The 13,888-nt window shown below is 37.5% G+C and overlaps 1 protein-coding gene across 4 annotated transcripts in view; it reads left to right on the top strand.

Moving 5' to 3' along the window:
* The first annotated feature begins 702 nt into the window (after positions 1 to 702).
* The window catches only part of RC3H2 (ring finger and CCCH-type domains 2), a 56,328-nt gene continuing 43,142 nt past the window's right edge, over positions 703 to 13,888 (top strand). For all 4 annotated transcript variants that reach the window (XM_046022816.1, XM_046022817.1, XM_046022818.1 and 1 more), the window contains exons 1-3: positions 703 to 1,035; positions 7,834 to 8,131; positions 11,407 to 11,524. In XM_046022816.1, the coding sequence (XP_045878772.1) occupies positions 7,901 to 8,131; positions 11,407 to 11,524 (349 nt within the window). In that variant the 5' untranslated portion in view covers positions 703 to 1,035; positions 7,834 to 7,900. The remainder of the gene's footprint in view (positions 1,036 to 7,833; positions 8,132 to 11,406; positions 11,525 to 13,888) is intronic.

Genomic DNA, 13,888 nt, shown 5'->3' on the forward strand with positions numbered 1-13,888 from the left:
CACTTTATAAATGCTAATTCCCTTATTTCTTTGCTTCATCTTAAAAAATATATAATTTAGGATTTACAGTTTGCTGTGAAAAATCCTTCAACAAGTATTGAGATATTAATTGAATTTTTATCCTTGTCAGCTTCTGAAGAGTTAAGTTTTCTTTTTAAGAAAGAGATCTGTCAGGGTCCTTGGATCAAGCCCCGCATCGGGCTCTCTGCTCCGCAGGGAGCCTGCTTCCTCCTCTCTCTCTGCCTGCCTCTCTGCCTACTTGTGATCTCTCTGTCAAATAAATAAATAAAATCTTTAAAAAAAAAAAAAAAGAAAGATCTGTGTTAGTGCCTGCCAAGCAAATGCTTTTCTTTCTTTCTTCTTTTTTTTTTAATAGGGAGATTGTTTGGCAAATATGTAGAGGGATTGAGGGAACGGGTCAAGTACCGGAGAGTGTATAGAATATAATACAGTTATATCAGATCATGCTCAAGGGAGACTAGCTTTTCACGAGGGGGAGTCAGACTCTGTCTCACATCAGTATCTAGGAAGCTGGCTCAAAGCGCTGATGAAGGTGCAGGGAGTTTCCCATCAACCCTTTCGGCTTGTCTAGGCCTCCTAACAGCACCTCCCACAGTGCTCCGGGGCTCCCTAGTCACGTGACAGGGGTGGTTAGACTCGACCAGAGGGAAGCTGATGCGCAGTCCAGGTGGCGGGGGCTACTACTCTTTCCTTCCACCTCTTTAACTCCCAGTCCTGCGTGATCTCGCGTGAAAGAGGCAATATCTTCTCGCGAGAGCTAGGTCGGGATCCCTCCAGGACCGCCTCCGTGGAGAGGAGGAGGAGGCGGAGGCGGAGGCGGAGGGAGGAGGAGGAGGCCCCGTCGCGGCCTCCGCCGCCGCCAACGGGGCTGTCCCTATAGCTCCCGATGGAGTTTGAGGTCGTGAATCCGCCGCCGAGCTCTGCCCCGGCGAGACGAGGCGCCTCCGTCTCCGAGCCGCGCCGTCGCGGGGCTCCCGGGAGCGGCCCTTAGCGACCCCGCCCGGGCCCCCACAGGTAGGGCGGGGGCGGGCACGATGCGGCTGGGGCCCTAGCTCGGGTCCCTAAGTCCTCGGCGGTCGGGCGGGAGACCAGTCTCAGCCCCGGGCCTGTGTGATGTCGTCGCCGGTGCCCCGAGGGTTGGGAACTGAGGGCCGCACCTGACACTCGGACCCGGCCCGGAGTCCGGGGCCTGCGGAGGCCCCTCTCTGGTAGGGCTTTTTCAATACCGAGCGCCCGGCGCAAATGGCCACCTCCCTTCGACACCGGCGGAGGAGAAGCCTCTGACCCCTAAGGAACCCACCCAAGCAAAGGCCAGGGTTCTCTCTCCCTTTTCTACACCAGCTGGCGAGAGGGCTTTTGGAGGAGGTCCTCGAAACCAAGCCCTCTCTTAGCTTTTCGGCGTTCTGTCCTGGGGCTTCGCGACATCCCAGAGCAGGGATGGTGGAGGCGATCTGAGTGGTAAATAGGGACCGCGGCCAAACAATGCCCTGGGAGGGCTTAACCTCCTGGGAGGGAGATGGCCGGACCAGAGTGGTTGCACAGTGAATGTGACGGAGCAATGGCACGAAACACGGCCAGGGAATTCTGCTGTGGCTTTTTTCTTTCCCTCTTTCATTTTTCCTTCTTGGGGAAGCCTCTTAAGGAGACTCTTCCACCATCTTAGAAGAATGGTAGAAAGCATCTTTGTTTCTCAGAAGCAGCTCTACTTTTCTCTGCCCTTAGCTTTCAGGAAGGGAGAACATGAGAGTAGCTGTCATTTCCATCCTTCTAATCACAGAGGAGTTTAAGATACCGGCAGGTAGAACCTTGACACCGAAATAGTCTCAAGTAATCACTGACATAAAGTAGATCTAATCTCGTGATTCCCAGCCTGTTTTATTTTAAATAACCATCTAGGTTCCTACTCTTTCCTTACCTGGGCCCCTTTTTAATTCCTACTCTTCCCCCAAACTGCTGAAGTGCTTAAGTTATCTTTTCTCCATTTTTGTATTAGTCAAACTATTAAGTTCTAATAGGAGCTTTTGATTAACCTGAGAATGCAAACGTTGCTACACTATACTGATGTGATTTCACCCAAAAGCAAAAAAACCAAAATGTTTTAGTTAGGCTGTGCAGCCTTTTTCTAGTTAAATACACAAATTTAGTTAAGGCTTCTTCAAACATTAAGAAAAGTTTATGGATATTGCTATTATTACCTTCTTTTATCTATCTAAAAAGCAAACACCACTGTTAAAACATTCTTTTCTTGTGCTGTTTACTTCCCCATTAGTTTTTGAAGGAAGAGAGGCCATTAAATCCTGTCAAATTTTTAAATGTTATTTTCGTTAATTTGGAAATTCATGTTTTCCAAATTTTAGAGTTAGGAAAATTGCTAGAAGGACGAAATGTTAAGTGTATATTGTTTAGAAAAAGCAGATGTTAAAATTCAAATTGCCTCCTATTATTTGAAGATTGAATTGCAGTCATGTTCATTAGTGGATCGTCTGAGTTATCCCTGATCTGTTATTACTGTTGTGTTGACCTGACATATAAGACTTATGTCCTTTGTTCATATGTTTTCATTAATTCACTTTTCTGCTTTTGTAATTTGCTGTATTTTTCAGTCTGAAAAAGCTAACAAAAATTCTTTTGGTGGGGAAAGCTTTCTTTTAACACAAAATTTTGTGTTCGGAAATAGAACTTTTGAAGCTGTATGCAGTATCTAAGAATGCTAAATAAACTTACAACAAGCCTTATTATAATAAGCACTTACTGTTTTGCTTGGACTGCATTGAAGTTTCACTTTCTAGTTATGGAAAAAGGAAGCATGTGGTAAAATAAAGCTAGCTGAAAATTAAAAGTAATGTTTTGCATCCAATCTGTTAACTCTCTTAAGTTACATCTTTATGTTTCTCAGGTTTTCTAGTTTTGTGAAAACTTCTTAAGTGTAGTTGTGACTTTCACCTCAAATTCTTAATAAATATTACTTTTGATTATTACTTTATAATTTTAAGTACTCTGGAATAGCACTGTCCAATACAAGCCAATAGCCACATGTGGCAATTGAGCACTTGAAATGTGGCTAGTGTGAGTTGAGGTGTGGTATAAATGTAAAATAAAATACACACCAGATTCCAGAGACCTAGTGCAAAAAATAATAATTGAAGCTACCTTAATAATTTTTTATGTTAATTACATGTCGAAATGATATTTTAGATAAATTGGGTTGAATTATATTATTAAAGTTATTTTCATCTGTTTTCCCTTTTTTAATATGACTACTAGAAAACTTTAAATTACTTGTAGCTCACATTGTGTTTAGACAGCACTGTTTATTTTTATTATTATTATTTTTAAAGATTTTATTTATTTTTTTGACAGAGAGAGAATGAGAGCACAAGCAGGGGGAGTGGCAGACAGAGGGAAAAGGAGAAGTGGTCTCCCCACAGAGTGGGGGAGCCCAATGTGGGACTCGATCCCAGGACCTGGGGATCATGACCTGAGACGAAGGCAGTTGCTTAACCAACTGAGCCACCCAGGCGCCCCTAGATAGCACTGTTTAAAACAACACTGCTCTTCTGAGAAATAAATTACCTGAATAAAAGTAAGCACTTGAAAACCAAAAATTTCCTGACAGAGTATCATCTTGCAATCAGAATAATCAAAAGGCTAATGACTTTGTTAATATGAAGGATAAAGTTCTCAAGTGGCCATTAGTGATAGGCAGAGGTGAGTAAGTTCTGTCTCAAAAATAAGTATTGTTCCTGTCTTGTCATCATTAAAGCAAAGCTTTATTGGATATGCTAATTAAAATAGAAAATTATTGCATTAGTGTTATACTAGAAGACATGAGAAGTTAAATCTTATACTGATTAAAAATCTGAGTTTATGGGATGCCCGGGTGGCTCAGTCAGTTAATGTCTGCCTGCCTTTGGCTCAGATCATGATCCCAGGATCCTGGGATCGAGTCCCACATTGGGCTCCCCCTACTCTGTGGGGAGCCTGCTTCTCCTTCTCCCTCTGTCTGCCACTCCCCCTGATTTTGCTCTCTGTCTCTCTCTCACTGACAAATAAATAAATAAAATCTTTAAAAAATAAAAATAAAAACTGAGTTCAATCTCAGTGTGAATTTTAGAAAAAGCTGAGTCTTATACTTTGCTAACTTATACTGAAGTCACTTATAATAGCAGTCTTTAAAACTGTACTTCAATTCCTTTTCCTCCAGTTCCTTTAGTATGTTTGAGTGCTGAGTTTTAGAGTTTGTGGATTATTTCCATTGGTTTTGTTTGCTCTTTTATAGGCTAAGGTTCATATGTACCTGATGCTTTAAATATAATTTTTGAAGTCCAAACTAATTATTGTAAGGTTTCTGAATTGAGAAGTACTTCTCGTACTTTTCAGTAGCTTAAATTCCTCACGTAGGTGAACTAAAATGAAAACAATGAATGTCTTAACAGACTTGAGCCCTAATGTTAACATTTTTATGAAGAGAATTGTAAAATACTAGGTATTTCTTATTATACAGTAGTAAAAGAATTGTAACCTTTATCCTGGCATTTTAAAATCAGGTGGCATAGTCCAGAACTGGCTGCATAAGGGTCATGGTGGACTAATAACAAAAATTGAGAGTACTTAGCTGGTATGCAGTTTGCTCTTAATAAAGCAATGCATTATTTGCATCATATAAGAGAAGCCTATTAATTACTCTTTCTATTTCACAAGTTAGTATTCATAACAGGGAACTTACAGCCTGGAAAATTACTTCAGGAAAATCTTTTTAAGGTCACACTCTAATGGAGTGTTTCTTCTCTACTCTATCTTGCTATTCTTCTTCAATTTTACTAACAAGTACTGAAAGTTACTTAGTTAATTCAAGTAATTTAATTAGAATGGTTTCCCTAAATAGTCTTTTTGTTTGTTTTGAGTTTTGGCTTTTTAATCCATTGTATCTCACTTTGAGATGTTTTGGGAGTATCTTCAAGTTTGATACTTGACTCTTAACTCTAAGTGTTATTAGCAATTTAGACTTCCATAGAGTCAAGTAAGTTACTATGGAATTATTAGTATAAATCTGGAAGTCTTATACATCAGTATATATTCTTTGCTTGCTATGGTTCATATAGATGATTGTTAAATTATAAAGACAATAAGCTATTTATCATTTGGGGTTATAAAAATACTTCCTAGGTAAATGTTTATGAAGTGCCTTTTTTAAAGAAATGAAAGACAAAAAAAAAAAAAAAGAAACAAAAGTCACTTTTGCTATCATGAATTAAAAATTTCGGTGGACTATATAAGCTACTTCTGTGTTTCAGATAAAATTTTTTCTTCTCTTTATCTTAATTGAGGAATCTAGAATTTACTGATAATGGTACTGAAGAAAAAACATTTCTTCAAATCAACTCTTCCATGGGACGCCTGAGTGGCTCAGTTGGTTAAGTGGCTGCCTTCGGCTCAGGTCATGATCCCAGCGTCCTGAGATCAAGTCCCATATCGGGCTCCTTGCTCGGCAGGGAGCCTGCCTCTGCCTGCCTCTCTGCCTACTTGTGATCTTTCTCTTTCTGTCTCTCTCTCTCTGACAAATAAATAAATAAAATCTTTAAAAAAAAATCAACTCTACCTTATGACTTATATAAGGAGAATTTAGTACATATTTTCCTGTCAGAAAGTTAGACTCTGATACATAGCAGGAGAATTTGGCAGAATTACTGACAAGTTTTGGCAGAATTTTTTTTTTTAAGGTATTAATTCAGTTTCTGCTAGAAGTCAAACTTCTCAGTATTAATTATATTACAGTATCTGGTGTTTGTAGACCTGGAAACACATGTGCGATATTATAACATAAAACTATCAATTATATTCTGGAGTATTTGAAATACTTGAAAACTAACAAGTGAAAGAAAATATGAAAGATAGCATTTCTATGTTTAGTTCAAACTTAAAAGGCTTCTCCCACCCCCTACTCATTTACTAATGTAAAGTATTTCAGGATGATTTTGGAAAATGAAATAAGGAAAGTTGTTTTCTACTAGTGTCCTATTACCCAGTGTCTGTGATACCATAACCCACAAAATTAGCATTTCCAAAGAGGTGGCCATTATGAAAAAATAGATGCAGTGTCTTGTTTGATAAATATTGTATCAGTTCAGGTTATTAACTACATTAGGGTTCTCAGTAGTAGATTCAAGATAAAATGCCTTCTTCAGAGGCCTTTTCCTTGTGTAATTCTACAACCTGGAAAACTGAACATTTCAAATGTTAAATAGTTTAAAGAAGTTAAGCACCTGTTCAGTGCTCAACTCTAAAGTTGGAAGCAGATTAATCAGGTTTAAGATTGATGGCATTAATAGATGTGGCAATGTAAGGGTATAAGGCAAAAGGTATAAAATTAAGTATAACTTGCAAGATTTTGCTAGTTTTAAAAGTAAAGATATTAGAACTTTACATTAGAACTGTTTGAGGAGAAATTTGTACAGGGTGCTTTTTATATAACAAACCCTGTGATTCATTTACCAAGATATTTTTTGAAACCTTAGTTTTTGTTAAACATAAAAGCAAAATAAAGGCTAACAGAATTCTTCATTTGGATGTGGAGATATTGGAGAATCATCATTCAGTTACATACTTTTTCTGTCTTGAGTATGTGTATAGTTTTAAACATCTAATTTCTGTGGAACTAAGATATTTGGGTTGGTAAACATTCTTAGGAAATAAAGTGGCTGTTTAATTGCCCTAAATACCTAGATTTCTGTTCACCAGAGAGCCTTTGTCCGACTTATATAAGTTTTGAATTGGAAAATATGAAAAGTTTGTGAAATGTAGAGTGTCCAAGTTAGGTATCTAAAGATTTCAAATTAGAGTGCATATAGTTTTGATACCAAATATTTTACTTTATCACAAATCATGGAATAAACATTTTAATCTTAGGAAAAAGAATTCTATCATTTTTTTCCATGTGCCTTTTAATCATATGTAAAGATAAAAATTTATATTTTGCTTTTTTTTCTGATTAGAATCATTAGATGAGAATATTGCTTTATTCTTCCATATCTTGTTCATTGAACCTGACAGTTTGGAGTTGTTTATCTATAGCTCTGTCTTACTAAAAGATATGTTTTGTCAAAAGTATTGTAGGGAACCACATTCTAGATTTGTAAGACAAATTTTTTTCAACTTTGGCACTGTATTTCTGTATCTTAAGGTTAGCTCCTTTTTTTTTTTCTGACAAATTACTCTATCATCATCTCAGATAATTTGATTTTCAGTACCTTTGTTAGCCTCGTAGTCAAATCTTGACCAGAGATTTCCTCTTTCATGAAGCTCCCAAGTTGAACATAATTGTTGTCTGACTTGGTCATGCAGGTAGCTTGACTTAACTATGACACTTGACTCACAGTTCTATTTTTTAGATCAATAGTTTACAAAGTCCAATAACTCTTAGACCATTTCTTAATATGTTTGGGGATGGTAGCTATTCAGAAAACCCCAAGCAGTCCAAAGTAATTTGTATTCCTAAAAATGAAACATGGAAAGTTAATCTACTTATTTGATGTGGTCGTTAAGAAAAATTCATAAAAGTTTTGAGAGTCCACTGTTACTTGAGCAACGAATATAAACATGTTTAGTTGAAAAGGACACTATTCAGATATTGTTTCTGGACAAAATTTCAGAAATTTAATAAATTCAGCAAATAGATTTAAAGAATAAGACATCCAAACCATAAAATATTCAGAATGTTTTAGGTTTTGAAGCTATGATGGTTGACTTAAGCAGTTAACTCTTAAAAGGTGAATGATGAATATGTTGTTAATTCTTACTTGTGTCTCTTTCCAGCTTACAAAACACTACACAGCAAAATAATGATCTGCTAGACTGCTAACCCGAGCATCCAGCTTCCACAATGCCTGTGCAGGCAGCTCAATGGACAGAATTTCTGTCCTGTCCAATCTGCTATAATGAATTTGATGAGAATGTGCACAAACCCATAAGTTTAGGTTGTTCACACACTGTTTGCAAGACCTGCTTGAATAAACTTCACCGAAAAGCTTGTCCTTTTGACCAGACTGCCATCAACACAGACATTGATGTGCTTCCTGTCAACTTCGCACTTCTCCAGTTAGTTGGAGCCCAGGTAAGCTTTCAAGATTTTACTAATTTGGTATATGTAATAATTAGAGAACTTTGTTCATTAAGGGGGTACAAAGTGTGTCTAGAGATACTTGAGACCGCAAAAATATTCAGTGTACCTGATGCCATGATTATATTCTGCAAAAGATTTCCTTTAGATAATGTCATATAAATTCCATTATAGTTATGTGTTTGTGTTCCATGCAGTGTTCAAAATTTATGTTTATAAGTGATTTTGGTGGGTAAGGAACATTTTTAAAGAAGCATATTAGGCGATATGAAAAGAAATATAATCAAAGCTTTGGCTAGATACCAACCAACTAGGACCCTCAAATGGAGGTTTTAGAGTCTTTTTTTTTTTTTTTTTTTTTAACTTCACTTGACTTTTAGGATGATATTACAAATGAGAAAATAAGGTCTATTTAGGGATGTATATATAGAAAACCAATTTCTGGAATATCGGTAACAAATTCTGCACAGTTTTTTTTTTTTTTAAAGATTTTATTTATTTATTTGACAGACAGAGATCACAGAGAAGCAGGCAGAGAGAGAGGAGGAAGCAGGCTCCCCGCTGAGCAGAGAGCCCGATGCGGGGCTCGATCCCAGGACCCTGGGATCATGACGTGGGCCGAAGGCAGAGGCTTTAACCCACTGAGCCACCCAGGCGCCTCATCTGCACAGTTTTTATGCTCATGTGTTATAAAATTAATATTTCTTGTTTATAATCTTTTTACTGAATCAGACCAAGGCCCTAGACTTATAATAATTTCCATTTAATAAGGGCTTGCTTTGTGTTAGGTATGATAGTAAGTATTCAACATCTATTATTATTAATTCTTTCCATTAGCTCTTCAGATAGTTATTATCCCCATTTTACAGGTGAGGAAGAATGATTCTGTACATCATGCACTATAGATTAAAGCAAGAAAGTAGGGACTTTTCTGATTAATCACTTCTTGGAAATTTCAGTGAATTAAAAATATTCCATTCTTTTAGTATCTTGATATTTGAAGTTTTTATTTTAAAACCTATTTCTTTTCAATGTTCATAATCCAGTTAGACACTGTGAAATCAAGATGCATCTATAATCAATAGTATGTCGTAATTGGCAACAGTTTTTCTTAATGGCATATAAAATAACAGTGCGTTTTCTAAACAGTGGCGTCTTAGATCCCTAAATACCATAGACTCTTGGTAATAATACTAGCCATCTGCCATTTATTAAGCACCTGCTATATAGGTCAGGTATTATGTTTTATCATTTATAAATGTCCTCTCAGTTGGTCCTTAATCGCCTACACGCCTATACAGTGTGATTTCTGTTACCTTTAAAGCTCCACCTACTACTACCTCAGACTTCAGTCTTTCTGCTTAAACTATATTGCTTCCTAGCCAATTGTTAAATTGTTAAAAGTACCTACTGAGGGATTTTGTAGTGACTGTTATCTTTTCCTAGAATGTTTGTTATCTCCCCTTTTTCAAGTCTTTATTCAAATGTCATGATTCCCAAGGAAGCCTATCCTGACCACCCTTGTTAAAATTGCAGCTTCTCTCCCAATCCCCCTTTTCCTTGCTGTGTAATTTTTACTGAGCAGTTTCTATCATACTACCTATTTATTATGTTTTTTTATCTATTGGCTCCATCCTTACTTCATGAGAATGTAAGCTCTAGAAGGGCAAGCAATTTTAACTGTTTTTGCTTACTGATAGATGCCTCATGCCCAAAACTGTGTTTGGAACATGTTAAAGTACTCCGTAAATACCAGTATTTGTTGGATTAAAATGAATTTTCATAGTGGCAATATGAAATAGAGATTTTTTTAAAATTAATTAATTTATTTTTTTCAGCGTAACAGTATTCATTGTTTTTGCACAACACCCAGTGCTCCATGCAATACGTGCCCTCCCTATTACCCACCACCTGGTTCCCCCAACCTCCCACCCCTGCCCCTTCAAAACCCTCAGGTTGTTTTTCAGAGTCCATAGTCTCTTATGGTTCGCCTCCCCTTCCAATTTCCCTCAACTTCCTTCTCCTCTCCATCTCCCCATGTCCTGCATGTCATTTGTTATGCTCCACAAATAAGTGAAACCATATGATACTTGACTCTCTCTGCTTGACTTAAGGGAATAGAGATTTTTATCTCCATATTTCATAGAGGAAAACCGTGAGTTGGAACACTTAAGTAATTTGCTTAAGATCACTCATAGAAGTGGCAGAGCTGGAGTTGATGCCCACGTTTTGACCTTACATTAAGAATACTGTGTCTTGAGGGTTCCTGGATGGCTCAGTGAGTTAAAGCCTCTACCTTTGGCTCGGGTCATGATCCCAGGGTCCTGGGATCGAGCCCCACGTCAGGCTTTCTACTCAGTAGGGAGCCTGCCTCCTTTCCTCACTTTCTGCCTGCCTCTCTGCCTACTTGTGATCTCTCTCTCTGTCAAATAAATAAATAAATAGAATCTTTAAAAAAGAAATACTGTGTCTTGGGGCTCGTGGGTGGCTCAGTCAGTTGAGCATCTGACTATTGATTTCAGCTCAGGTCTTGATCTTAGAGTCGTGAATTCAAGCCCTACACTGAGCTCTATGCTGGGCATGGAGCCTAGTTAAAAAAAAAAAAAAAAAATACTGTGTCTTGTCTTGCTTCTATTCTACAAAAAGGGGACAGACCATTATCAATAAATGTAATAAGTAAATTATATAGTGAGAGGGTGCTAAGTACTTTTTTCCTAGTTATTTTGAAATACTTTTTTAAAAGTTGCAAAGAATAGTGTACAGAGAACCTGTATAACTTTCTGCTATTTCCCCTAATTTTGACATCTGTCAAAATTATAGCATAGTTATCAAGCTTAAGAAATTTAATAAATTTTTTAAGGATTATATTTATTGATTTGAGAGCGAGAGAGAGACGATGAGAGGGGCGAAGGGCAGAGAGAGAAGGAAGCCTGATGCCTGACTCAATCCTGGGACTCCAGGATCATGAGCTGAAGGCAGTTGCTTAACCAGCTGAGCCACCCAGGTGCCCAAGAAATTAATATTAATACAATATTAACTACCTCCTGCTTTTTCCATTTATTAATACACTGAGTCCCTGCTATTAAGTACGGTCACCTTGGTTCTTGAAAGGCAGTTTGGCTAGGTGTTCGGCTTTAATTTTGCTTAAGCTACTTTGATGTATTGTCTCTGTATTTTAATTTTATATTCACCAAGATTATTATCAAATATGTAAATAATAGTTCTGTGAGCTGGATGAATGTATTTCCTCAGTTTTTCTTTGTTTTTAGGTACCAGATCATCAGTCAATAAAGTTAAGTAATCTAGGTGAGAATAAACACTATGAGGTTGCAAAGAAATGTGTTGAGGATTTGGCACTCTACTTGAAACCACTAAGTGGAGGTAAAGGTAAGTTCATAAAAAGTCTTTTTGCTGGTGAGCGGGATTTGGTAATACATTTACTTTGAAAGACTTAATGTTGATACCTTATTAAATATGAGTTTTGTTTTGTTTTAAAGATATTTATTTATTTATTTGACAGAGGGAGAGCACAAGTAGGCAGAGCAGCAGGCAGAGGGGAAAGGAGAAGCAGGCTCCCTGCTGAGCTGAAGGCAGATGCTTAACCAACTGAGCCACCCAGGCGCCCCTAATTTTGAGTTTTAAAAAAGTTTGGACAATTCTTGGAAAACTTTCTGATGGAGAACATTATATCATTTTCTGAAAATAACCAATATTGTTACTATTTTAAGAATTCATCAGACACTACATATTGAGATTTCTACGTTCCTATTCATTAAAGTAATAGTGCTGTAGCAGAATATTAATTTCCATAAGTCGTACTTAGACAATTTCATGTATTCATTCAATCATTCATTCAATTTTATTGAGCACTTGCTGTGGTTATGGTCCCTGCCTTCACAGAGCCCACAGTCTGTTGAGGGAAATAGGCATATAAGTGCAATAAATTATTTTAAGTGTTGTGACAGAAACAGAATTCTGTTTTGTTCATCACTGCATATGTAGTGACCCACACATCATAAATGAATCAGTCAAGTATTTATTTTATACCTGCTCTGTGCTTTGTGCTGTTGAATACTGAGGACATAGTGATTTCCTTGAGAAACAGCCTATCTACCTCATTAATTCAATCATTCATTTATTGAACAGATACCTAACAAGCATGTACTAAGTGCTGGGCAATATTTTTGTATTTGGCATATATGAATAAAAATGCTTGCCATAAAAAAAAAATGTTTTCCATTATAGCACTTACATTTTAGAAAAGGGAAAAAGTATAATAAATGGTAAACATAATAAAAATTATTTAGTATATTATGATTGATAATTATTATGAAAGTATAATAATACATTTAGAGAGATCAGAAATGTCCAGGTGAGGGGACAAGGTCAGATTGAAGTTTTACAGAAGGTGTTTTAAGAAGTTAGCTTCTAAACTTGAGATGAATGAGGTGAGATAGTTAGCCATGTAGGTTCCTGGGAAAAGAGTGTTCCAGAGAGGCAGTAAGGATAGGGCACCTGAGTGGCACAGTCAGTTAAGTGTCCGGCTCTTGGTTTTGGTTCAGGTCATGATCTCAGGGTTCTGAGATGCAGCCCCATGTCAGGCTCTGTGCTCAGCATAGTGTCCGCTTAGGATTCTCTCTCCCTTGTACTCTTTCTCTCTCAAATAAATAAATCTTGAAAGAAAAAAAAAAAGAAAAGACTTTTCCAGAGAGGCAGTAGTAAAGTCCCCAAGGCATGCCTAGTGTCTTCAAAGGAAATAATAGGAGAGTGTGCCTGGAGTAGGGTGAATTAGGGGGAGAGCAGTAGGACATAGATGAAAGGAAGTCGTAAGATCAGATAATGTGTAGACCTGCAAGCCATTTTAAAGACTTGAACTTTTACTCCAAGTGTAATTGGGGATTCATTCTAGGGTTTTAAGCAGAGGAGTGACACAATCCTAGGTTCTCTGTAGCTGCTCTGTTGAGAATGCAGTGTAAAAGGGTGAGGGTGAGTGTAAAAGGGAGCAGGGTATTGGCTTATAGGCTAATGGGCCAAGAGTAGCAGTGGAGGTAGTTAGAAGTGAATGGCGTGGATATATTTTGAAGGTAGAATCAAGAGGATTTCCTGAATTATTGTGTGTGGGGCCTGAGAGAAAGAGCAGAATCAAAGATGACTCCTGGGCTTTGGGGTCTGAGCACCTAGGAAAAGAGATTACCATCAACCTAGACAAGGAATACTGAAGATAGATCAAGTTTAGAGGGGAAGATCACCAGTTTTAGTCATGTTATGTTTGGTGTCAAATCTTCATTTGGATGCTATTGAGTAACCAATGGATATATGTTAAGGAATGAGGTATAGAAACTACCTTCGGGAGTCCTTAACATACGGGTAGTATTTACAGCAATTAATAAGGTTGGTTAAGATGATGTGGTGAATGTAGATAAAGAAGAAAACAAAAACTGGGTCCTGAGGCCCTTTAACATTAAGAAGTCAGGAAGAAAAGATTAAATCAGAAGAAAAGACCTGGAATAAAAGGAAAGAAGAAAAACAGGAGAATGGAGTGTTCTGGAAGCCAAGTAAAGAAAGTGTTTAAAGGAATTAGGAGGATCATCTGTGTTGAGGGCTGAAGGTGAAGTAAGGTAAGGACTGAGAAGTGACAGTTGGCTTAGCAGAGTAGTGGTAATTGTCATGAACAGGCAGTTTTGAGGAAGTGATAGTAGCAACAACTTGATTGGAGTAGGTTTTAAGTATTGTGAAGCAAGGAATTTGGAG

This window comes from Meles meles, chromosome 11, assembly GCF_922984935.1.
Source record: "Meles meles chromosome 11, mMelMel3.1 paternal haplotype, whole genome shotgun sequence".
In the NCBI taxonomy this organism is placed as follows: Eukaryota; Metazoa; Chordata; class Mammalia; order Carnivora; family Mustelidae; genus Meles; species Meles meles.